General features: G+C 40.9%; 1 protein-coding gene across 1 annotated transcript in view; it reads left to right on the top strand.

The window, feature by feature from the left end:
- LOC311497907 (seizure protein 6 homolog) overlaps positions 1-19,295 on the top strand; it is an 82,071-nt gene extending 62,776 nt beyond the window's left edge. Inside the window, exons 8-13 of the mRNA XM_084558285.1 lie at positions 7,204-7,400; positions 10,723-10,917; positions 14,199-14,390; positions 17,854-18,048; positions 18,497-18,532; positions 19,046-19,295. Of these exons, the coding sequence (XP_084414411.1) occupies positions 7,204-7,400; positions 10,723-10,917; positions 14,199-14,390; positions 17,854-18,048; positions 18,497-18,532; positions 19,046-19,176 (946 nt within the window). The 3' untranslated portion in view covers positions 19,177-19,295. The remainder of the gene's footprint in view (positions 1-7,203; positions 7,401-10,722; positions 10,918-14,198; positions 14,391-17,853; positions 18,049-18,496; positions 18,533-19,045) is intronic.
- Positions 19,296-26,877: the final 7,582 nt, after the last annotated feature.

Raw genomic sequence — 26,877 nt, 5'->3', positions numbered from 1 at the left:
CTCTTTACCTAGCAGGGGCTGGCTTGACTGTAACGTACCGCTCCATGTCCATGTATCATGGTTGGTTACACAGTGTCGTTCCTTTTTCAGTTTACTAGACAGAAAAAAAATTTTTTGTTTGTTTTCTAGAGGATTTCGAAGGAGAATGAAAGATTTTTTTTTTATTATTCTGATTCTGAAAGGTAAGAAAAACAATAACCCACGGACGTGCAAAACTATGGGGAAATTCAAAAACATTAACTAATGAACGCTGGATGTAGTATAGAGTTTGCAGCACTTTTTTTTTTCTCTCTTTTGATTGATTCATTAGAATTCACAATAAAAACATTAATAATGCCTCACTAGTTACTGTAGATTGACTTGCCGGATTAAAAATTGATCCCCAAAAGTTCTGAAGTTAAACACATACTCTGTTTGGTACAATAATGAAGTCACCATTTAAATATTAGCCTTCTAGTAGCATTGCTTCAACAAAAATATTGAAGTAAGAAACAAAGATTGCAGTCTTTCGAGATTGTTAGAGTGGATTTGGACTTGAAGTCTTGTTCTTTTTGTTCATTGTCTGTGAAATCATCAGTTCTTACAGGGATAAGCTCTGCAAAGACAGAGGTACAAACTAAACTTAAGGGTTTCAGCACACACTGGTCTAGATTCCAAAAGATTGCTCATGGGAATATACCGAAACAGACATTTCCATGAAGAGAAGCATCCTAATCTAGCACAAAGCCTCCTCGCTGTCTAACCATATGCCTAGCAGGTGTCTGAACATTAATACGAAGCTTATCAATAGCAGCTGTTCTCCCTGAGCTCTCAGGGTTAGTCGGTGTACAGAGATATATGAGGCCTTTAACGAGGTCCCCGGGTACTGGTTCCTGACATTGCACACGGACACCTGTGCACACGTGAACATATATTATATCCAATTCCATCTGTTTAATGGCAGGAGGGACATTATCACCGGGGTGTGTCAAATGATTTTTATGGATGGCCTTCAGATGAAAGAGGGGGGGGGGGGGGGGGTTGAAGTTGTGGTTAAAGTGTATGAGAGTGAAGGAAACTAAGTGAAACCATCGCCTCTCAGCCAAAATATGGACCACTGTCCACTGCTTCTGCACACAGTGTACAAGTGAATGTGGAGAGAGTGATGATTATGAGGCCTTCCCAACTGGCGTTCTGGATGAATTTTCTGCACATCTGCACGGCAGTTGGGAGCTTAACATTGCAAACCAAAACAAATGGCAAACAGAGCTGAAAGAGAACATGAGGACCTGTAGTTGGCTTTACAGGAGCACATTGTGGAGCTTCAGAAGTGTAGCTCTCCTGATCGCTGTCATTACTTTCTATTGTCATAATGCTTCCCAGTCTGCATCAGACTGATAAAAACATGTTTTACTTGGCTCGAGACCAAACTTAAATTACATGAAGAGCAGACAGTTCACTGAAAAATTCTCCACTAGAATTGGCTTCGTAGCAGTCTGACAAAGACTGCATTTACAGCCATGTACAGACCTACACAGCCACTATAAGTCTGCCATTGCAGCTAGACTAAAATGTTTGAACAACATTCAGATTTATGTTATTTATGCTAAGTATTCAAATGTACTCCTCAAACACTACAATGTAGTTTCCAGATGTTAATGCCCGTATGTTAACACAGAGCTAGTATCTACCATAAAGATTTTGTTTTCTTTTTCTTGGCATTTTGATCAGTTTAGGGAACTTCACTTTAGTTTGATCAGTTCTCCATTGGGACAATGAAGCCTAGGTTTTTACAAGGAACTTGAATGTGTCACCAGGGTTTTAAATCATTCATCGTGAGCCGTGTCCAGCCAACTAGCTATTCCCTTTTCATGATTAGATTTTGTGTTTCTCAGGTGATTACAATGTGAGAGTCAAGATTAATTTTGAAGATTTTAAAAGACTCTGAGATTCTGATTTTACACAGCTCCATTTTTGCCAGAGTTCTGAATTACGTTATTTTCTTTCCAATAGGGTATTGTACTTTTCATAGCTCTTCTCTACCTGTGGGCACTCGGAGTGCACCACAGTCACAATAATCTATATCTACATTGCATTCACACACTGGGAGAAACTCGGTGCTCAGTGTATTGCTCAAGGACTCTTTGAACCGCTAACCCTCTGGTTCATGGACAACTCGCTCTACTCCTACCACCTAATAAGTACCGTAGCCGCCTATGTATTTAGGGTTAAAAAGTTCATATAATACTAATCTAATAATATAAATATAAAATAATCATTATATTCCTCTGGAGGTGTGTGAATTGTGAATTGCTAAAAGGCATTGTTGATTCTGGTTGCCAGGCCAGCCTACTCAGCCCTGTTTTTTTTTTTTCTTTTTTCAAATTGACTAAATCAAATTAGTGTCAGGGAACAGAGGCTGTGATTGATTTTTCTCTACAGATGCACCGCGGAGCCGCACAAAGCCTTGTTTTGCCTAATCACAACAAATTTGATGCCAGCCGACAATATTTCTCAATCTGACTCGCTCTCTGAGCAGGTGAGAGGCTTTATCTGCTAGCAATCAAATAAACGTGCAGCGCTGTGAGGCTGGAAGACTGGCAGACTTTCTTGTGAGGGCTGGCTGCACACGTTCAAAAAGACACGGTCTTTTCCAAGCTGAGGCGACTTCTCTCCTGTGAAGTCTGTGTGTGAGTAAGTGCAGGATTTAACGTTAACACTGAGTTTAAGCTGGTGAAATCTATCTATCTATCTGAGCGTATAACTCGAGCTGGATTTTCCCAGACTGCATTTGTCAAGTATCAACTTTGGGAATATTTTCAGTTTCAGAAAAAGAAATGCTATTTATAGTTGGTCATAAAGGGAGAGACGAGACAATGTCCCCTGAGAAAGAACACGTCTCTCAGAATAGATTCCAATAGATTTTCCTTAGTAGTTGCTATGGAACTATTACGTTTTACAGCAACGTGACGTATTGATTTAGCTTACCTGATAAAGTACAAACTCAATAAAACAGAAGGGAACAATTTGCCAGTACTATATGTATTAACAGTAAATCAATTCAATTTGAATAATTTTTACTATTTTCTTTTGTATTAATTCTGTACGGAAATTTCCATCCTCGGTCCAGATCTGCAGTTTGTTCAGTGGTTCGGAAAGGCCCTCTGTTTCCCAAGTTTGGGAAACAACCAATCAAACAAAGCTTCGGAGGAAAATTAACCATATTTATATGTATAGTTAGCGAGCTTTGATTCTACAGTATGTTTTAGAACCGATTTTAAAGTCTCACCGATTACTTTTAAAGCACTTCATGGCCATGTCTCTGGCTATATCACTGATTATTTAGCACCATACAGGCCGGCACGTACCTTGAGATCCTGGGGCAGAGGTCTACTGTCTGTCCAAGGGGCCCGGCTGAAAACAAAAGGTGACAGGGCGTTCTCAGTCGGGGCCCCTCGGCTGTGGATTGATCTGCCTGAGGATATCAGGCCAGCTGACTCCGGGATCTCTATTAAATCGCTACTTAAAACATACTTTTATCAGAGAGCCTTTCCTGGTTTTTACTTGAGTTATGAGATTTAACTTAGATTTTTTATTATGAATAATGTAAACAAACATGGTAGCTGTAATTTAGGATTAGATGAGAGTACATAATGTGATTGTGGATGCTGTAAATCATTTACAAAACTAGACTAGAAAATCAAACTATAAGTCACCATGTTATTTATGGTGATGGTGGAGAAAGGATAGCTATTTGCAAGTGTCAGGTGTAAACGGCATGAAAAGGTCTGTGTGATGACTTGATGGTGTGATGATGCGGGTCGTAGTTGTGATGTATAGGACTGTTCGAGATCCGTATGGCCTCAGGGGAAGAAGCTCTCTTTCAGCCTGTTAGTCCTAGGCATGACAGAGCAGAGCCTCGACCCAGAGGGTAGCCACTTTAAAAGACCATAGCTGGGGTGGTGTTAGTGTCTTTGACAATCCACTGTAACCCGGTGCTGCATCAACTGTTTAGATGTCCTACATCTGACCATCTTGTGACAATACAATGTTCTGCTGGGACACTTTTGGACCTGGCATTCGTGTGGATGTTACTTAGACATGTACCAGCCACCTAGACCAGACCAGACCAGACACCCCCACCCCATAGCAATGACACTCCTTGATGCGAGCAGCCATCCCCAGCAGGATGCAGCCTGACACAGGCACACACACAAAACACAAGGTGTTGACCTGGCCTCCAAATTCACTAGATCCCAAACTGATCAAGTATCCAGTAGGATGCACTGGAACAAGCCTGATCCACAGAGGCCCCTCCCCTCAAGCCATAGGACCCAAAGGCCCCCACTAACAACATTCTGTTGCCAGACATGACCCATGTCCATTCTCTGATGAGTCTGATGTTTTGGAGGCACAAGGGAGACCTACGCAATATTAGGCAAGTGGTCATAATGTTATGCCTCATTAGTGTAGGAGAACAGTCAGATTGCATGGGACTAAATTTATGTCTACAGCTGGTAGTAGACAAATGGCTCTGCTGCAGATAGACAAGCACACCCTACTATAGTTCTCATCTGTTCTCAGACTTACTCATAATACCCTCATTTAGTCCAGTAAAAAAAATAAAATAATAATAAAATAAATAAACATTTCATCTCTGTCGGGCCCTGTGTCGATTCATTCCATGCCTCTTGAACCTTCGATTTTCCACCATTCCCATAGTGATTAATAGCTCAATCTCAGGCCGGCTAATGAGTTTTATCAGGAGCTGCTGGTGATTAATTAGCGACAGCAAAAAGCATGTCACTGCTTTATTCTGGCTAAACCATTTCTTCCATGCACTAAATCTTCTGTCGACGAAGAGACAGCTCAGCCCCAGGTGACATTTTCAAACAGCCCTGAGGTTTGTAAGCGCTCCAGCTAAATGGCGAAATCAGAACAAATACATGGTCCTTTGCCAGCTAGCCTGTGACAGTGAGCGCGGTTACGTAGCATGACACAGACTTATTCATAAAGGGAAATATCGTTACTACTGACTGATAATGACCTCGTGCTGAAACGAATAGAAAACAGTGTTGGAAAAATACTTTTTTGGCCATTCTGACTGTTGATCACTTAACACTTTTGTTGTAGGTATTAGGGACTTTGGTACGTCATATGTATCTCCCAATAGATTTCTATTCAGCATTCGTTAACACCATATATGGTGGTTCTTGACAGAAATACTACACCTCCCCCCAAAAGCCAATGGTCAACCTCTGAAACACGTCACGCCTGTCATGTTGTTGCATTGATCCAAGTCTACAGCTGAGGCCCACAACAGCTTCCACTATGTGATGACTATGTGGTGAATGTAAATATTGTCATAGTTTTTCAGTATCAACAACATGAATCAGCATGACATCCGTCTAAATACTCTCTGAGCCATTTATCATATCCATGGCATTCACTTAGTTGTAAATTAACTTGGGGTTAACCCTAACACTTGACCATTACACACTTGATGTGCTGCAGAAGTAAAACCTGTGCGGAAAAGCTTTTCAAAACTTGTTTTTCTGCAACCTTTTTAAACACTTTTATCAAATTTGACTGGTCAGTTTATGCATTTTTTTTTATTTTCTGCCGACCACAGATTTAGTATGGTGACATTCCCATTGATTTAGATATGGGCCTCCTCTTGATGGCCTAAACTAACTGCCCAGGGTTGTCACCAAGGTGGTTTCTGACTGCCTATGAGGATATTGATTACACCACTGAAAGCCTGCTACAGTCTCAAGAGGAGCGGAAACGGTTAAGATATGTATGAAGTTATGAAGAGACGTTGTTGAGGAAGCTCAACCGGGAACTAAAATTTCCATCAGACTGATTTTTAACATTCTGTACTTTAAATTATTCTGTCATAAGTCCCCCAACTCGAAGGAAATTAAATGATAAATCAGTGGACTGCAGCAGTCGCAGAGACCGGCTCACACTCCTGAGCTATCCCGTCAAACTGCACAGCATACATTATTAACGCGCTGGTCATCTAGCTAGTTGATGCTACAGTGTCATACCCATGCTTGCACATCAGTTTATTTAAGTCACTCTGAGGCTGGCACACTTTAAATTTAGTTTGTGTGCATGCCGCAAATCACCATTGTATACATATATTAGCACACACAAAGGACAACGACAAGTCCTCCGCAAGCTGATCTAGGCCCAATGACTTGTTCATTTTCAGTGCAAAATATAATAACCAGCTCAGTGAGCTACTCTATACCAGTACGCAGCTTGTCAAAAGCATAAACCGGAACATCCTGGAGGCTTCAGCATGAGCATTTAGCCACTGAATATGCAACACTGTGGGGGTGTTTGGGTCATTTAGCGTGTTTGCCGGGTGGTGCATCATATCAGGGATTAAGTAAATTAGATGCAACCTTTTATACCTGTCCCAAGGTGTTGCTTGTGTAAACCCTGCCCCCCCATCATGCACTAACACTGCTAACCACAGCTAGAACGATACTGCCCCCACAGTTCCCCTGACAGTGACTGTACAACCATGGCACCGTCACTGCCCTTTGCCTAACCCTCTGTCATGCCCTCCTTAAGTAGGGCACCAGAAACAACAATTGTGAATTTGTAACTCTGCCAGCAGAGTAAATCAAAAGCCCAACCAGTAGATTGAGGAGTGAATATTTTTCCAATCATTCCTAGTGATCTTGAAATGTTATTATGACAGCTAGTTAAAGTCGACTGAGAGACTAAAAGCTAGCTAGAAAAACTCGTTTTCCATAAATGAGCAATGATGTGAGTCACAAGACTTCACCTTTTCTACAGTCACATTATTATCCTAACAATGTTCTCCTCTGCAGCAAGGAAACAGGAACCTTGCTGCCCCTCATGAATGATGTAACAGTCACTCTCGGCAATATGTAACCTTGGTTTGACTCAGAGTTGTTACGGCCCTCTTTGAGCAATTACACTCGCTTGAAAAATGCAAGAACACACTGTGAAGTGTACCATTAACATTAGGCTCTGTGGGACATCTCTCGTGGGCAAAAGATACTTGTATGCATGTACTGAATGTGTTCCTCCACATGACAGAGTTTAAATTTGAGGCCAGAGAGATCAGTTGGTACATCCATATCCAACTCGTTAATGTAAATCCGAAATATCACCAAAGGTCAGTAGATGTAAAATATTAAAGACTTTATTCTGTGTGTGTGTGTGTGTATGCTCTTTCAGATTGAACATCGGGATAAATGACCTCTTGACCTTTTATGATGGAGATGACCTTACAGCCAAGGCACTGGGTCAGTACGGAGGTTCGAAGTCCCACTTTAAGCTCTACACCTCCAGCGCAGACGTCACCATCCAATTCCAGTCTGACCCTGCCACTAATGTCTACGGCTACGGCAATGGTTTCATTGTCCACTTCTTTGGTAAGCCTCGGGAACATAAATATTACAGCTCAGGACACACTCACAGGATGCACTGCGTACATTTGATATTTTGAAGTCACAACTGGTATAGTGTGGTTTGATATAAACAGTTAATAGCATCTTTGATACTTGAACAAGCCTCTGATGAGTCCAAATTGTTGTGTTTGTGGTCAGTTCAACAAATGTGTTTGGTCTGATTGCTGATGTAGAAGTAGCAGTAGAATCCATCTCTTCTTCATTTTGCATTTTTTCACTCGTGCTTAATGCATGTATTTGATTGTTGTTTACAAAAAGGAGTGCAACTTACTAGTTGTATGTATTTCTGTATGAGATCAAGTATCAGTGCATCCCACAGATACTTGATCAGTTTGGGATCTAGTGAATTTGGAGGCCAGGTCAACACCTTGTGCTGTTTTTCACGTTTTTTTAGTTGTTCCTAAACCGTTTTTGTGTGTGTGCCTGTGTCAGGCTGCATCCTGCTGGGGATGGGAGCATCATGCCACAGCAGTAAACGGGCACAACCCCAACTGTCCAGTACTTAAGTAACATCCACATGAATGCCAAGTCCAAAAGTTTCCCAGCAGGACATTGTATTGTCACAAGATGGTCAATGTTATTCACTTCTCCTGTCAGTGGTTTTAATGTTGTGGCTGATTTGGTGTATATATATCTATATATATATAGATATATATATAGATATATATATGTATAAAAGCGGTAATACTGTTCTGATGGATCCCAAAGCCATAATTTGTAATAGAAATGTTGTAACATTAAGGAGAAGTCACAGAGAAGTTGCAGGGATGCATGAAGCGAAATGGTAGCAGAGGATGGCTGATATGGTGACTGAACTGCAGTGGAGCTGTTGATGGGCAGGCTGGGTTGATTAATGAGAGGCTTTCTGAAGCACAAGGAAAAGCAAACAAACTAGAGTAACTAGAGCGAACTTATCTAGCAGTCTGGCTATCATAATATTGGTGGATTGTACAATCTGGCAAAGAATGAATGAAAAGCTGTTGTAGATACGCAGCAGCTCGGCTGAACAGAGCAGGTGTGATCAATCAGGTAACCAGGAGGCGGCGTCACGCCTGCACACACAAGCACAGTAGCACGGAGAAAGACAATCAGCAAAGCCGGGCCAGCACAGACACAAAAAAAAAAAAAGGAAAACATGGACCTTAAAAATGGCATGAAGAGGAGGTTGTTCTCAGAGGTGGCTGGGACTTTCCATCAGTGCAGCCCCCACACACCATATCTGATAAAATCTAATGAATTCAAAGTGAAGAAAGGGCCGCAGAATACAGATGATCAGCAAAGAGTGATAAGGGTGGGGAATTATTTTGTTAGAGTCTTTTCATGAATCTCATTGGTACATTGTAAACAGAAGCAACATGGGCAGGTGTTGGAGAATTTTTTCTAGTGCCCAGGTGCAATTGGTTTGCCGTGTTTGTCCAAGTTAAGTCCTAAGCAGGGGGTCTGATCTTGCTGCTGGGTGTGTGGGAATGAGCCAATAGGCCTGACGGGTTACAGATTTCCCACAGTAGAGCTCATTTGAGTTGCTGGATACATGCTGGTCCATGGTATCCGTAGGTTTCAAGATATAACTATATGGATCCATGAAGCTGTTATCATTTATAGCCTACTTTCATTAATGTGTATATCATTATCACAGTTTTACTAATTGAGGATACTGATTTTGCAGAAAGGTGGCAAGGTTGACAATAATGTTGTCAGTTCTCTGGTTGTTAATTTGCAGCAGTGATCCAGCAACACCTCCACCTACAGCACCATTAGACAGCCTGAGGAACATAGGTCTAAATCCTTGTAATAGGCTCATTGAGGTGAAAAGAATGTGTACACAGCATTGGTTCTGTAAGTGTACGCATTTGTGCATGTGCACATGACAGAGGCTTGGGGAGGGGGGATGGTTTTTGCTGTACTGGTGCAAAGTCTCTGCCTCCACTGGGAACAGCCTCTTATTCATGCCATTTTTCCATGTTTTCTCTTCTCACGTGTCTGTGCTGCTCCGACTTTCCTGATTCACACGAGCAGCGTGAATAACAACAAAAATCCTTAGAAGCAGACGGATTTCAAATTTGGCGTGTGCTAATATGCTCGAAGACAAGCAGCTTAAGAGGAAAAGGTCAGACAAATTTGGATTTTAAAAAGTCATATGATGAGGCAAGAGCTAGGAGCAGTGTTTTCATCTCTGGTGGAAAGACCTCAGGGAATTAAGTTTCTGTTTCTGCTTGACACCAGTATTTTCACAGAACCAACAAATGCTGTTGTTGCACTGTTGGTATAGTAATAGGAGCGTTATGATCATCACTGTCAGATGCTGGGGTTCTGGCTTGTTCTCACCTCATGTCAGTTTTGAAGGAGCAACTGTAGCAAATGTTTGCTAACCTATTACCTCTCTAATGTTGGATGCATTATATCATGTATATGCTGTATCATGGTAAACTCTGTCTTGTTAGTGTTGTTGCTTTGGATTTGGGATGCTAAGCATCTTAAGGAGCAATCCTCAGACTTTCTCATTGAGGTCTTACTCCACATTTAAGAAACTGTGCCAGTGGTTGGGCCAAAGTGTTAAGCTGTTAAATTCTCCGCTGTCTTGAGTCCTGTTCACTGCCTTCTCTGCTGAGTAGGTAGTTAGAGGATTTTCTATGAAAACAGCTGTCTGCTGGAGATAAAAGTGATCCAAAGGTAAATAAGAGAAAATCAAATCAGCAATATTGTAGCCATAAAGCTCAGCAGGTGACCATGATTGTCCACAAGAAATATCTTGAGAAGCTGGCCAGTAGTTGTTAAAATGTCTTATGCTACATTCACACTAGCATTGGGAGAGCAACAAGCTACATTTTCAATGGAAGCCAGCTATATGACACAACACATGGCTTTGTGTCGGGCAAGGGGCACGGCATGAAAGTTGAGCTGGTTTCAACTTTTTTTGTCGCTCTTCTGACACGTCAAACTATCATATGCTTTAGCTTCACTCGTTTCCTTGTTATATTTACAATCAATGCCAGTTCAAAATCCCCCACCCCTGCTCCAATCACCAAGCGATTGAGTGACACTCCTGTGAAGACTTGACGACAATGTTGCTTGCAGCACTGACAGAGTTGCGGCTTTTGTCGCTGGTAGTGTGAACGCAACATGAGCCTGAACCAAAGTGTAGGATGAACAGAGGCTGACTGACATTAGTATGTTTATGACCTTATAAAACAATACCATCTGCCTCTAAGAACTTGTGTTCATTCTACGTTCATTCATTTGATTTCCTGTCTTCCTCTATCCCTTGTCGTTCCCTCCACCCCTGCAGAAGTAGCTCGTAACGACACCTGCCCTGAGCTCCCCGAGATCTCCAATGGCTGGAAGAGTACATCTCACCCTGAGCTAGTTCAGGGAACCGTGGTGACCTACCAGTGTTATCCGGGTTATCAGGTGGTTGGCGCCGAGCTGCTCATGTGCCAGTGGGACCTCACCTGGAGCGGCGACCTCCCAAGCTGTGAGAGAGGTGAGAGCAAAGACACGGCCACTACTGCTGCTCAATCCATTTGAGATAGGAAAGACGGTTGAAGCAGGGGTAGTACCAGAGAGTGTCTGGTACCTCACATGTAGAACCAATGAGAAAAGATGCATTCCACTCAAAAAAACATCTTTGTGAACATTCCTTCCTTTAAAGGTTTTAACGCCTTAACTGACCTTACCTAAAAATCTGTTTTGTTGGAGTGTTCCTACACTGGATTTCTGTCATTACAGTCTGGGAGCAAGTCTTGGTCCATGGCAACTTACAACAGCGTAATGTGTAACGATTATTGCACATGCAGCAAGAATGGTCCTTAATTGAAACATTTCATGTCCTGTGAACTGAAGGAATGACATGTGTTTTTATAAATTCTTTGTTTTCTGGAGAGGAGGGAGGACATCTAGAAGGCCTGTCTCGAATTTCTATTTAAATTTTAATGAAAAAAGCATTACATACAAATTCCTATGCAAGTCAGAACATTCTTAGATAACTTTTGTGTCTAGGGGGATCATTTGCAAAGTTTTGATTAACTATCTGTTTGCTTAGAAATCATTCCAGGACACAGTCTTTGAGTTTGAATTTATTTAACGTTCCAATGTGCAAGCAAGACAAATTCTTTAATATCGAACTCCTGAAATGTTGTTAAAATGGATCTGGTCTTCCAAGCTGACTACAAACACACTGGATGAGAGCGATTGTGTGCCCCTGATGTCTGCAGACCTTCTTGCACACCTACTAAGGCCTTAGTCTGCTTGATGCAGAGTCTAGGGGTTTACCCCCCCCCCCCCCCCCCCCCTCCTCCCCTTAAGAAGCAGGAATCACAAATAGTGACTCAGCAGGTGAATGGCTGATTGGAGTGCTTTCTTAGTCCAGTATCCATCACTGCTGCCCCCATGGCGCCATTTACAATGTTCCTGATGGCGGGTCAACGAAGCTCCTTCTAGTGATATAAACAATAACTTGTTACCTGTTGTACTGACCAGGTTTCTGTTGGATTCTACCGTCTGCCACTGGTTCAGAGTGGCGTGGATTGCGCCCAAAAAATATCAGTAAAAATAAAATGAAATAACAGTTGGTTGCAGCATGTTCTTATGTTTCTGGAGGGCTTAGATGCTGAGGTTGCAGTGGTGAAGCAGACTGGTTTCTCTCATCTCCCCATTGACAAGGTATAGCCTCTAGCCAGCCATGGGTATTGTTAAAAAATGTAGTTTTCAATTTGTGTTTGTACTCCATGTCCAATTCTTTACTGATATTCCTACTGGTTGTTAGTCATCGCTAAAGAACAGTTTATTATAATTATTCAAAATAATAGATTCATAACAGATACAGATTCCACACAGTCTTTTCTCGCCCTGAGCCCCCTGGGATCTCATTTGGTGCTTGGCGGTTGTGTTAATTTTGGACCTATGGCCATTTTTTTTCCCTGTCCCAGAGGGAGGTCAGTCGCCATAGCAACCCAGCCATTCAGCAGGTGATTGGATCGTTACACCGCTTCTCTAACAGTCCCGGTATTTATCGCGGCTGCCCACATGGGGCCATTTATAATGTCTGCTATTGTGTCCTCTCTCTTAGTAGGCCGTATCAAAGGGAGCGCGCGCCGTGTTCACGCGGTGGCCATTTTCCTTTGGTGTCCCGCTGTGAGCGAGGATCCCCGAACAGTGTCAAGTAAAGCCTGTGCAAGAATGGCAAGGCGGTGAAAAGACTGCGGGTGTGCCGATCAATTTGCAGAGATCCCCGAAGTTGGTAAACGCCAGCTGGTGCTGCGTTTACAGTCCCCTCTCTTAAATCCCCTCTGATGTGGTATCATTCAGTACTGTGGTTCAAATTTTTTCCCTCTTGTTTAGTGTTTGTAAGGGGTGTATGATGAGTGATACTTGGGCAAAAATATGAGGCTAAGCCCATCAGAGGTGGGTCGTTCTCACCATCCGATGAAAAATAAGTCTGACCTGCCATGTTTAACCTCAAAATAATCAATCAAAAATATTTAAAGAGTGAAAATAATAAGAAAGAAAATCCAATGAGGTTGTATTGACGTCATTTAATCTTTAAGAGTTTCCAGATTATGTTAAATTATTGCCACACTATGTTGGCTTCATACTCATTAGGTCTGTGTGTGAGCTGAGCCTGGGCAGATGTGTCCTACGCTGCCTGTTTCGGATAAACAGCTCCTACAGTGGGTCCACAAAAGAAAATATGGATCCATTGACTTGCAAGGTCAGAGAGAGTTGCCTGGTTTTTCATGTAATCAGTGAGGAACGGTTCACTCAAAATGAATCCAAAAGCATTGTGTAGTTGTGTCACCCGATATTCTGTGGGCAAGAATAGTTTGCAAAACCTGCAGCCATTCTGTGACTAATGTAAAAATTATAATCTCACAATCATTAGACTATGGATTTCATGTTTTAGAACAAACAGTGAAATAGGAGGGAAAAAAACATACTATAATTTAAGCCAAGAGGAATGATTGATGGTTTCTCAAAAAATGTACTTTTGTACTGTAAGAACATTTCTTATCCTATAAATCCAAATCTGAATTATACAGCAGCCTCTTAAGCAAGTCGGTGAAGGACAATCTGGTTTTTATTCGGCAATTACTCAAGAGCCGACACACACAGATAACAACAAGAAGCAGCAATGCTCTGGTGTCGGTGACCAGCCCTACAGTACTGGCAGCGACATAGACCTCAGCTCCAGCATGGCTGACTTCCAGTCTGTGTTTCAGGCTTAACTGTCCCTGCTCCTGCTGGGCCTGTAACTGGACTGACTGGATGTGAGGACGATTGCAGCTCATTTATTAAGTCAGACAGAGCTGTCGGATATTCTCTGTACAAACTGACTTCAACATTTCTCTCTCTCAACATTTACATTTGACTGTACAGTATGTCTATGAGGTTTGCACTGTTCAACCAAAGAGTGAGTGTTTTTGGAGGATTGTTTTGAGACAATATCACATTATTTCAAGAAAAACTAAAAACCCATAAACTTAACCCCTAACCCTAACTCCCTGCCTTTGCTGTATTCCACTGCTTTATCAAAATGAACTGTAGGTCCAGCAATTTCCTGAGGAGAGGTGATGCTCTGCAGTTCATAGAGTGCTGTTTTTGAGCTACTGTTCCTTATATAGATGGGAAAAAAAGTTAGCTACACTGCTTGCTACCTTTAAAAGCCTCCTAGACTGCCTGTCCTGACCCTTTGGTTTCTGTATCTCAAGAGAAGAAGACTGCAACGACAGACATTAACCAACCGTCTTCCGTTCTGTGTCCGTCCAGTGGTTTCTTGCTCTGACCCTGGAAAGGTGGAGCACAGCAGACGGGTGCTCTCGGGTCCTCGTTTCACTGTGGGTTCAACCATCCAGTACATCTGCAACAAGGGCTTCGTTTTGTCTGGAAATAGCCTGCTGACGTGCTACAACCGCGGCTCCTTGGGCCCCAGGTGGAACCAAAAGCTGCCTACGTGCCTACGTATGTACCAGGTGTTTCTTGACCATTTAATTTTCGCAAATTTAATTCCCCCCTTTTACATATTTTTTGTACACTAGGTCACGAGTTTTCTGTTTCACACAGGTACAGGTACACATGCTGATGCACAAACATACTTTTTTGTTTTACTCCTATGGCCATACAGGATGGCCCCTTTCCTTTTCTTTGACACAGAAAATGTCTAGACTTCACAAATCAAAATCATCAATATGGTCGTCCTTCCTGTCAATTCTTTGACCCTTTTAAATTACTTTATAATTTGTACCCTCTGGGGTCCACCAGGGGCTTTAGGTTTTATTCTAGATCTGGTGCTACCATGAAGAGCTTTTAACATTTAAAAATGGGTTAATTAACCTACTTTTGAATTAAGGGGTTTAGTGTCTCACGGTCGCCAAGAATCTTTAGTCTGCTACAGCATATACATTATGCTGATCAGGCATAGCATTATGACCACCTTCCTAATATCGTGTAGGTCTCCCTTGCGCCTCCAATACAGTTGTGACTCATCAGATAATGGACATGGGCCTTCTGAGGGTGTCCTGTGGTGTCTAGCAACAGAATGTTGTTAGTGGGGGCCTTTGGGTCTAGGTGGGTGGTACATGTCTAAGTAACATCCACACGAATGCCAGGTCCAAAAGTTTCCCAGCAGAACACTGAATTGTCACAATATAGTCAATGTTTACTTCTCCTTTCAGTGGTCCTAATGTCGTGGCTGATCAGTGTATTTTCTAGTATATTTGACAGTATTTTGCAGTCATGGTGGAAGGCTTTAGTTTCACATTAAATCGTCAGAACTCTAAACACTGAGGCTGAACTGAACAGATGGCCACGCTGAGCGAGACAGCAGCTGCCTTACGACACGAAAGCTACAGACTTAGAACCACAACCCGCATTAGCTTTGCTGATAAAGTCTCCTTCTTATCTAACTTACAAACACGAACTCACTTCTTGTCCTGCACTGGGGCTTGTTGAATGAGCCACCGAACACACAGTGAGGAAAAGTGCACTAATGCCAGTTTAATGGCCAGATAGCTAATTAGCTGCCTCAGCTGCAGCACATTTAACAGCATGTAAACGTAACAGACCAAAAAATTAAAATCCAGTGCACACCAGGTTACTAGAATTTACACTTTTATTTGTACATTACATAAGAAAAAAAAAAAAAGTGTCACTACATGTTCCCGGGTATGTAAATATATCTACAGTAGGTCTGGAATAGATACACCTACAACTGCTGCAATCAAAAAGACACCAAGGTGCCCCTCCAGCTGCTGCCAGTCAAACACAGACACATTAAAAATGCCTTTCTCTTCCTTTTAACAATAAAACACTATTAACAACACAACTAAGAACATACTGACATTTCCGACCTGATAAAAAAACAAAAAACAAGATGACAAAGTGGCTTTATCTGACAAGATTGAACCAACATTATAAACCAAACAACTGTCATCTTAAAATATATTGAATGTCAGCAAAGAATATGCTGCTGTTGACTTTACTTAAAAATATGAGTGTGAACAATTGTACATATCTAAAAATGCTTAAATATTTTGTGTAAAATTTATAATCTAATGAGACATGTTTTGGCCTTTGACAGGTAAGACTTCTGTATTTTTTTGGTTTCAATTAGTAAGTCTGATGAAGAGGCCTTTTTGTTTTTTGTAGATTTTTAATGAAACCATTAACATCATCAGCACCGTCTGCCTTCATGTCCTGCCACTCCTTTGTTTCCGACAAAACTGGCAGGCTTAAAGTGCATCAGTCTGATTAAAATATAATTTCCTCTTCAACGGCCTTGAAGGCATTAACCTCATTTGCATGAACGTCTCATATTCTATCTCACCTACTTTTCAAGGTGGAGATCTACTGTAAGCTGGCACTGACTAGTAATTAATTTAACTGGGCAACGGAAATTACTTTGGGGAAGACAAGCCAGGTCATTGTTAATGCATGAGATGAAGATCACGAGCAAAAGATAATTATTATGTCACGCTATAACATTTCTGAAAAATTGTTGTTTGCGCCACATACAGTAAATGGTCCCAGTGGGCCCAGTTATGGTGGATATTGAACTTCTGCATTGCCAAGAAAACAACCAGTGAGTGTGAGGAGTACCCGGCCTTTAACCATCAACTTTCTAAATTGAGATTTGAGTCTTTTGGCTCTGTGACTACCTCCAGTATAGACTGTATATAAATATGAACAATGTGTCCCCACTTCCTTGCACTGGTCATACTGATGCCAGTTTCACAGGGATATGGGTGGCACCATCTAGCGAGTTTGGAGCCAGAGTCTGCGCACTACTGTCTGAGCGTGGAGCCACGTGGAACCCAGTTATTGATGACCCGGACTCACTCGCGTTTTTGTTTAATTAATACCACGCTCTGCTCTACCTCCACCAGTTACAAAGAAAAGTTGGATTATATACTTTACTTGTTTATTTATTATTTTTCCCATTCTCCCAGTTCTACGGGAATGCTTCATGGAGCGGTTGGCATGGCAACTGGTAGTCATCATGATGTCACATCCTGTTTCTATAGCGTCAAATCAAGAACTAAAGCTGTAGATACTTAGAAAAGTTGACACTTGAAAGTGCATCAACAATAGATTAACTACCTAAACTGAGAAAACCTATCCTTGAAATTTTAGTTTTTTTATTTTGGCCCCAGTTCAATCCACTAATATGAAAGAGGTGGAGCATATGACCTATACTGCAGCCAGACACCAGGGGGAGCTCTACTTGCTTTGGCTTCACGTTTGAGGAGCTGTTCCGCCATCCATCTTTATTTACAGCCTATTACCTCCACGTTTAACACCACATTCGCTGTCCATACCTTTTACTTAGATGGTGAAGTGGAATAAAGGTGCAACAGTTCCACCTTGACCAGGCAGTATGAAAGAGGATAGTTTTAACCGAGGTGTCTGTGTATTTTGACCTGGACATCAGCAAAGCTGTGCATAATGGGCTTTAAAGACTCCACAGCATGTCCAATCAAAGGGCTCATCAGCATCTGAAACCCCCCTTCATTATGGCACACTGTCACCAACAATTTTAGTAACTTTTTTGTCGACGACAATAAACCAGTCACAGCCACTGTGTTCAGAGGTTGTTTGAAGGTTTTAAAGTTTTTACAATGACGGTGTAAAAACAATAGTTGAAATTATTACCGAACATCGTTTCCCGTGTTTATCCTCTAAGGGCTACAAATCTGTTCAGCACATTTCACGATTTAGACTTTTCTTTCTCATTAAGTGGCTCTTTTCAGTTTGAGAAAGATGAAATCGATATTACCAATATCAATTTCACGGTCAGCTGGACGGCACTACCACCCTCCACTAATAAACAAAATCATTTCGTTACTGACAAACAGCATGACCTGATCCGCAATGAACCACATTTCCTACGCAATCAGTGTGATCATTCTTTCCCCTTTACGTGCAGCTGAGACCTACGAGCCCTGCAGTCACCCAGGGACCCCCACCTATGGGATCCCCAGCTCCAACAAGCTCCACTTCCAGGCTGGAGAGACTCTGCACTACTCCTGCTTGAATGACCATCAGCTCCTGGGTGAACCTGTTCTTCAGTGTGTCCCTGGACACCCATCACAGTGGAGTGGGCTGCCACCTGTCTGCAAAGGTAAGGAACTGCAGCCTGATCTGATGCCTTATTTGTGACACCAACAAAACTGTAAAACCTACTTATTATCACTGGGCTATTATATCATGTGGGTAGCAGTAAATGCTTAAAGTAAATAACCTGTGCAAAGATGCTGTGTTTTTCTTTTGCATTTTGCTCATATAGATTTTTCTTTGTCTGGTTTCCCAACAATAATGTAGTCAGAGAAGTCATTTAAATTTAAACCATTATCTATATGTGCCTGTAAACACGTTTAATTTAGCTCAACCTTCGTTCTGTTTACTTGAGAAGCTGAAGTTTATCGCTGTCATTTCACGAGTCAAATGAATAATGTTTGCTGCCATCAGTGTATCTGATGGAAGAGTTGAGCTTCATTAAGTCAAGCAGTCGCTCACTTTTTCATTTTATCAAGCATGTCTAACACATGCTCGTTCTGTATTCTCCTCAGCCCACCCGGCAGAGTATGATGAGCACAGATTAGACGGTAAGATCTGCCAAGTAATTAATTTCACCTACAGTATACTAAAGGTGTTTGCGCTCGGGGCCCGTATAATGTATAATGTTTGTTTTTAATTTCATCTGAATTTTTGCCTGCTGATAAAGTTTCACCTGTTGCTTTGTTACTGTCTAGCAATACTAAGAAGAAAACCAGCGTGTTACTGATTTGTGCTCACAATAGTTCCCATCTCATAGTCTACATGTTAGGTTTCACAAGTGAAATGGATGTAACTGAAGTATAGCTATAGAATAGAGCACTGCAGAAGACTTTAAATCTGTTTACAGTATATGGGATTGTAGAGAGAACCCGAAAGAGTTTTTAGATGCTTCAAAGTAGCCACAGTTTGCATTAGTGACAGCTTTGAACTGGAGAAGCTTTGAACTGGAGAAGCATCCCTTTGGAGGTAGTGTTGGTATATGGCTAATTTAACCACGTGGTGATGTGATGTGACGTAAAATGGTCAAATGTACCTAAATGCCACATTTATTTTTCCAATAGTGTCTACTACAGACCTAAGGATGGAAGGAGCTCAAGTAGCATTTGCTGTCTTCATCCCCGTCATCCTCCTCGTCATTCTCATCACAGGGATCTACCTCTACTTCTCAAGGTACATTTATCGGTGGCTGTAGAATGGATTTTTTCTTTTTTTCTTTTTTATTTATGGATTTTTTAAATATTTTTTAGGAGTTTTATAAGGTTCATTATTGCACATTATTTTCCAGAGAACAAATTACTCTTCATTTGCAGAGTTAACAGAAAAATAAATCACATAGTACATTAATAGATAAAAAAAAAAAAACATGAGAAACTATTCCAGTTTTTATAAATGAACACAATCCACAAAACTGTAAAATTTTATAAAAATCCTAATTTTCTTTGTTTGTTATTAATACTCAGTATGCATTATATAAAGGTCAGCTTGCTTGCATAATAATAAAAATTGACCTGTGATTTGAGGGTCTTAACAGGTGAACGTGTCCAATAGTGAGAAAACGAGTTTGTTTTAGCAGCCTGCAAAGAGGCTAAGTATGTAATAAATAAACGCGTTTCCACATTCCTGCTGAATGTCTCTTGAGACTCCTGCACTGTCCATGTGATGTTTTAGCAGCAACATTATGTTCTGATTTCTCACACACAAAAAAAAGGTTTAGACAGCTCGCATCTGAAAGGGGTGATCTCAGACAGTCAGATGCAACTATATTAAGCTAAAAGGACCAATTTTAAAAATAGCCCTCTGTGTAGTAGCTGTCAGCGCGACAGTGGTGAAAAAAGGAAAGCCAGAGTGTGACCCAGCCATAAAACTGCATGACATCCTGAAGTTTAGAATCCACAGTAATGATTTGTCCCCCAGCACTGATTTCACAGCAAAATAGTTTATGCAGTATTATTCCACACTTGCAATGGATTTAAGCATTCCTACAAAACATTGTACAACATACATTTTTCCCTCTTTGCCATGCTTTCTCTGTGTCTGTGTCCAGGCTTCATAAGAAGCCACTGCGGCTCTCCCTGTCCTCCAGCTTACCGTATAAAAACATCACCGGGGACTCTACATGTGACGACTCTGTTTATGAGACGACGGTGAGTCAGCATGCCCTCGGTTTGTCTTTTAGCTACACGTGGCTAAAACTAACCCAGTCTAACCCAACATGTCCTGCTCTACGGTGCTGCTCAAGTTTAATTTGTGAAACAACTGAAACAACACAATTATCCTTATCCTGCAGTTTACATACTCTTATATATACGATATATACACTGGTTGACACAAAGGTTTACGTGGCAAGTTTGAACATCTATGACTTTGATTTTTATTAGTGTCCGTCTATAAATATAGATGACTTTATTAGCCCTGCCATTACTGGATACTGACTCATGGAGAAAGCAAATGTACCGTCAAAGGGCCTTCAACAAGAGCTGAAATACAAAACAGTGGCGAGGCTGTTTAAAGATGCACAATACGGAGGTACTCGCACAAAAGGCAATCCCTACTGTGAAGCACGCTTGCGAATCTCTGATGTATTTGGGGGGGAGGGTGTGAGCTTCTGGGCATTGATTCAAAATTGATGGTAAGATGACTGCAAGCATGTTAGAAAATATCGAAGGGCAATTTGAATTCATCAGCCTAGAGGCGCGGCATGGGAAACATTGGAGCCTTCCGACATTGCAATTATCCAAAACACAAAGCTAAGTCGTGACTTTCAGTGGCTGCGGCAGAAAAAAAGAGAGAAGTTTCTGGAGGGGTTCCCAAGGTCTACGGACCTCGAAATCACTGAGCCACCTTCAGGAATTTTCAATCGTTCACTTGGTGCAATATGACCCAAGACTTTATTGGACCTGTAAGGTTTTTTTTTTTTAAAGAGAATGGGAAGCAAATAAAAGACCTAAACCACAACTATCATGCTGAACAGGCACCTCAGTATCTCCTTAAAGAATGGTACAAACCCAGCCAGGCTATATAAACTCATGAGCCGAATTTCAAACCACAACTTCATGAATGTTGTAATGTTCAGTTGTTGGTTCACCAGATGGTTTGGGGGGGGGGGCTCCAGTTTGTGGTGGTCTTGCATAGTATTACATTATACTGATGGATGTTTCCAATATTTTATGCATTCCCTATATAAATATATGGCAATATAGCTCAACTGCGCCACAAACTGCATTCTATAAGAGTAACACACACTTACTTGTACCACTGTCCTCCTGAAGTGCACTTAAGGAGCTGTAGATGACTCCTTGCCCTAGAATTTGACGTATGCACACATGTGCCTTTATGTTTTTATCAGAGAACGAGATGTTTTGTGAGATAGTGTTAATTGTTTTAACTGGTGACTGACCTTTGGCTTACAGCTAGAGCTTCGGGTGTACACTGGGACACAGGAGGCTTTGTAAATTTCAAACCTTTTTAGGTCAAGTTCAGAACCAGCAGCAGTTTTGTATCTAGGATTAAGAACTACTGTTGTTTGGTTCTTTGGTCCAAGTTTGGTCAGTTGAGCTGATGACAATATTTCCGTGCGTTTAATCATTTACATATATTTTTTTTCTTCATCTTCCATGCTGGCAATCATGAAGAACAATGAGGTGAGTTGATCCTGTCATGAATGCTGATGCACGTAAAAGACAGCATGCACTGAATATACTGCAAAACCTAGCGATGTCACGACCTTGGAGGATACATCTGGTGACGTCCTGGAGTTTTCCTCGCATAAATAGATCACACATTGAACGTATTGTCCTAACAGTAGTGTGTGGTGTGTGTATCAGAGATGCTTATGCTGTGTCTATTGTTCTGTTATTTTAGAGCTCCAGAAATGTGTAAAAACACATCAGTGAGCCACACTGTTTCACCGGGTGACAAGTTCCTTCATTACTGTGAACACACAGTATAGTTTATTTTGACTCAGTACTACAGAGCCATCCACCCTGCCACTAGGATACCACTGGAAATAGTCTATAGAAAAAATGCTGTATAGAAGGCTATTTAAGTAACATATTACATAATGTCTAGCAAAGTTTATATGGTTTGATTTATTTTAAAGATTCAGTTTTCAGTATAATTTGAACTCAAAACCCATGAGGCATATTCCTAGCTTGAGACTTTTCCTAAAACAGCAAGATTGGAATTAACTAACTTCGATTACTAAAGAACAAATTTGGGGTACTAATATTTTTCCCCATTTAAATTATATGAAAGTCTAAACTCACTTAGAAGCTATATCCAGAAAGGTTCAAACAAGGCAACTGGACTTGTAGAGTTTTTTTGAGAAGACGCTTCACCACTCATCCGAGCAGCTTCTTCAGTTCTAGGGGACTGGTGGGAAGTCTGAGAGTTAAATAGGAACTCCTCCTGAAACTTGCTTGTTATGTTAACAACCAGAAACCGAAAAATGAAATTAGCTGCACCGGTTTCTGGTTATTTCTGGATGACTGAGAACCTTCACAGACTCACTTAGAAGCTCTTTTGTTTAAAAATGCCTGAAAGACTTTGACTCCTCCACTTCTCACAATTTAATATTAAATTATAAAATAGACACATATTATATTCAACAAACTACACATAAATGCATGAGTACTACTGATTTAGTAATAAAACGTATTTACTATAATACTTTTTAGTACGGCTTGTTGATTGTGGTTGCACAGGTTTGCACAGGTTTATATGGTATAACATGGTATTAGTACATTTATTTAAGTTAATGATTTTAATGCTTCCTCACTGGTGCAAAAATGACATTTGCTGACATTTATCATTCTTGTTCCTCTGTTGCAATGCAGCAGTTTGAAAACTAAAAAGCAAATTTCTTCTGGCTGTGCTGCTAGTTTGTGCAGGTGTAGGCTCTCCCTTGCAAAATAAGTAGTAAGCTGTTCTCAAGATTGATTTTGGTGATCTTAAAGCTTTCAGTCTTGCAGTTAGAGAAAAAAAAATTGACAGCTCCCCCCGTGCCTGAACATGTTCCTCCTCTTCACAGGAAACAAGAGAGTACGAGGTTTCGATCTGAGTGTGTGATTCAGGACGGACGGATGAGAAGCCTCCTTGGCCTTTTCAGCATCACCCAGACTCACTCCTCCCTTGATCCCTCCGCCCTGTTATGTCAGCCTTCCTTTTATTTACCCAACAGAGGACACCGCAGCAGAAAAAAAAAGCAGGGCCACTGGATTATTTTTCTAGCTCTTCAAATGTAACGGTCCAGCAGCAGCGGCAGCAGCAGCAATTTGTACAGTTTTTAATCCTGGGCTCGCATCCTGAGGACTTTCAGTGCAGAGTACCATTTCAGAAAGCAGAGGGAATCAGTGCGAAGCTACTGTCATTATATAACACACACATTAGGTTATTTCATGTACATTATACACTATATGTCCTCTGCATTGACTCTGATCTAAAATGTAACAAAAGGGGAATGCCTGTTTCAAAGATATTTGGCTTTACCTATAATAATCTTTATTTCCAATGTTTTCCAATTTGATTAGAGCCGGGCTTGCTGGATCCTCCTGCTCCTACCAATGTATTGCTAAGCAAAACCCAGCCTTTCTCCAGCGCCGCATTTTATAGTCTACAGACATGACATCGTTTTTTTTTCCATCTGACTCGGAAGGAAATCTGATTACTTTAAGCATTTTTTTAAAAAAAAATACTAGTATTAACATATAAACTAATATATAATATTGCTAAATCCCATAAACAACATCCAGCTCCAATGGGGATCGTCAGAGTTTGAACTGCAATGCTGTTTCCTCATGTAAAATGTGGAGGGTTAAAGACAAAGACGTTCTGATTTCTACTTGGTTCATTGCCATCTGTTCTGTCTTACAAATTAAGTTCGAGCACATTTAGTGACGGCTCATGCAGAAACTTTCTCTGAAGCTAAAGGAAACACACACTGGGATGAGCAGTTGCTCCTATTGCCGTCCCTGTTTGGAGATTGTGTCTAAAGTTACACCGTTCAAAACATACAGTATATAATGTCCAATTATAATATGTATCCATGATGATGATGAATATAACCTATTTTTGATTCATTGTATATACAGTATGGATTAAGAGGTTTCACAGGCATCTTCAATAAAGGTTATTGTTCAGAAAACCAACGGGAACTTTGATAATGTGTCTGGCGAGTGGGTGGTTTGTGTGCGTCAATAAAACTCTCTAATCTATATTCTTGGTTTCAAACTCTTCCTGAATAGCTTTCTGCTTCTAGTATAAGACAATGACGACAAAACATTCTGCAGCACAAGCATGCTGGCAGCACTGTCGCATTTTAACATTGTAACCAGTCAGAAGCCAGAGTTCACCGCTGCCATTACAAATTATAAATGTGCACAGAGCAATGAAACTACAGAGCTGCTTGTGCAACATGTTGGAGTTAGTGTAATTACCAATGTTTCACTATAGACAACTCTCTCTCTGTTGTATAAATACACTGATCCAGCATAACATTATGACCACTGACAGGCGACGTGAATAACATTGACCATCTTGTAACAATACAATGTTCTGCTGGGAAATGTTTGGACCTGGCATTCATGTGGATGTTACTTATACATGTACCACCCACCTAGAGCAGACAGCAGGTCTGACACAGGCACACACACAAAGACAGTTTAAAAAAACATGAACAATTAAAAAAACATGAAAAACAGCACAAGGTGTTGAGGTGGCCTCCAAATACACTAGATCCCAAACTGATCAAGTATCTGTGGGATGCACTGGAACAAGCCTGATCCACAGAGGCCCTTCAACATTGTGTTGCCAGACACTCCATTCTCTGATGAGTCACAACTGTTTTGGAGGCACAAGGGAGACCTACACAATATTAGGAAGGTGGTCAAAATGTTATGCCTGATCGATGTAGCTTCAACAATAAGTGATTTTTACTCATCTTTATAATAATAACATATTACAATATGATATATTGTAGTCCAATTTACTTAAAGATGGAACTAGTTGGTAAACTAAAAAAACAAGAGCACAAAGATGAAGTAGAGTAAGAAACGTTTAAAATGATTCATGATCTGGGCTTTTGGAAAGCTGCATGGAGCATGTGTTTGCCCCAGTATACACTACTTACACTGGAGCTGGAGAGCGCAAAATAATATTGACCCATAAAGAAACAACAGCCACATTAACGGGGATATAAACCAAGTGGAAATAAACTAGAATTATGTATTAAAAGGCAGACCTGAGGGTGTATACGGAAATATTTGCAGCCGCAAGAGCATTTGGTGCAGGCAGTGTTTTAAATCTGCAAAGACTTCTACTTTAATCTTGGCAGGTTCTTAGCACGTCACCAAAGACTTCTTTCACATATGGTAAGTGTTATGAGAACATGTGAGAACACTGATTCCAGTTCTTGGCATGTTCCCTCCTAAATGTCAACTGATAATCGATATGATTAGATGCTACATACTGTATGAAAGGCTACTACTTCCTATATTGCTAGGGGACTGGCAGTGTGCTGTCACCACCATAGCAAATAGCAGAAGATCGTCTTAATGATAACAGTTTTTTAACTTTCTAAAAACGTGAACTTGTGACAAGTCTGTGGAGATTCTCAGCCCTCCGAACCGTGGTACATCTCAAACAAAGCTAGAACGAGACAGCTGGACTTGTTTGAAGGTTCCTTGACGACATTTCACTGCTCATCCAACTCTGAACAAACCACATGGATGAGTGGCCTTGTTTTAGTTTTACTTTAGAAATGATTTATGGCTTTAAAAACATCTGAAACCCACATACATGCTCATTAATGTTGAGATGAAAAATTAATTTCCCACTGTGATGATATATTTCTTTCTGTTGTGACAGCTAAAGTACAAAAATTGCTTTACATATAAATTTGCCCCTCTGATAAAGCAAGCTCCAAAGCTAGAACCACGCATACCCTGGAAAGACAGTTTATCAACTTATAAAAATGCCCTCTGTGATGCTGGAACAGAATATCATTTGTCACAAAACAGAAAAACAAGAACGATCCCTGATTTCTCTTGAGCACTGTAGCCAGACTGACAAAGAGTTGTAGCTCTGGTGAGTCATCTATTCCTTAAGCCCTCAGTAGTAATGAATATTTACTATCAAATTATACGCTTTAGAGAAAAAAAAATTCAAGGTATTCTTCTCACAACCGTTACACAGGTAAGTCATCACTGCCATCACTGCTTTAGTGCTTGCTCTGGGGGCTTCAGACTCTGGCTTCTGTAAAACCATCTGGAGAAAATTTGCATTGTTATTGATGACATATAAATAAAACTGAGTTGGACTTTGTACTGGTGTGACCTGTGTGCTCTCCTGCAGGTTTGGCTGGTTGTGTAGATGATACAGCTACGTAGTTATTAACAGTGTCCTAGCGTCAAGACACTGACGCGTTTGCCATTCGATGCAATGCATGATGTTTGTCAAGGCGAAGAACAGTGAAAGCTTGAGAGTGCGGGCTCTGTAAACCTGCAGCAGAGCACATTTTCTGGACCGGGACTCACAAATTGGGTTTTTAGGATATAATCCTAGGAATCTGGGTGTTGATGTGACTGGAAACGCTCAAGGCTTGAAGACAACCTTGACATGCTATCAGGAAAAAGCTAAATAAACAGACAACAAACAGGTTTTTGAGTTCAGGTTATAACCAATTAAATAAAACTTGTTTAAGATAGTTGGCAGTGACGCCTGTGCAAAGATAATGATTTTACACATTCATGGGTTTAGATTGTACAATTATCTGATCGAATGCTTGTTTGAAATTTGCGCCCCTTATGTACACCATGAGCAACATTAGTTCCTCCATCATCGACTTTGGTTTTTTTTGTAGAGGGATTCTCTATCAGAAGGTTTATGACCCCAGTTG

This window comes from Chelon labrosus (genome assembly GCF_963514085.1).
Source record: "Chelon labrosus genome assembly, chromosome: 13".
In the NCBI taxonomy this organism is placed as follows: domain Eukaryota; kingdom Metazoa; phylum Chordata; class Actinopteri; order Mugiliformes; family Mugilidae; genus Chelon; species Chelon labrosus.
This window is presented reverse-complemented; position numbering and strand designations above follow the sequence as displayed.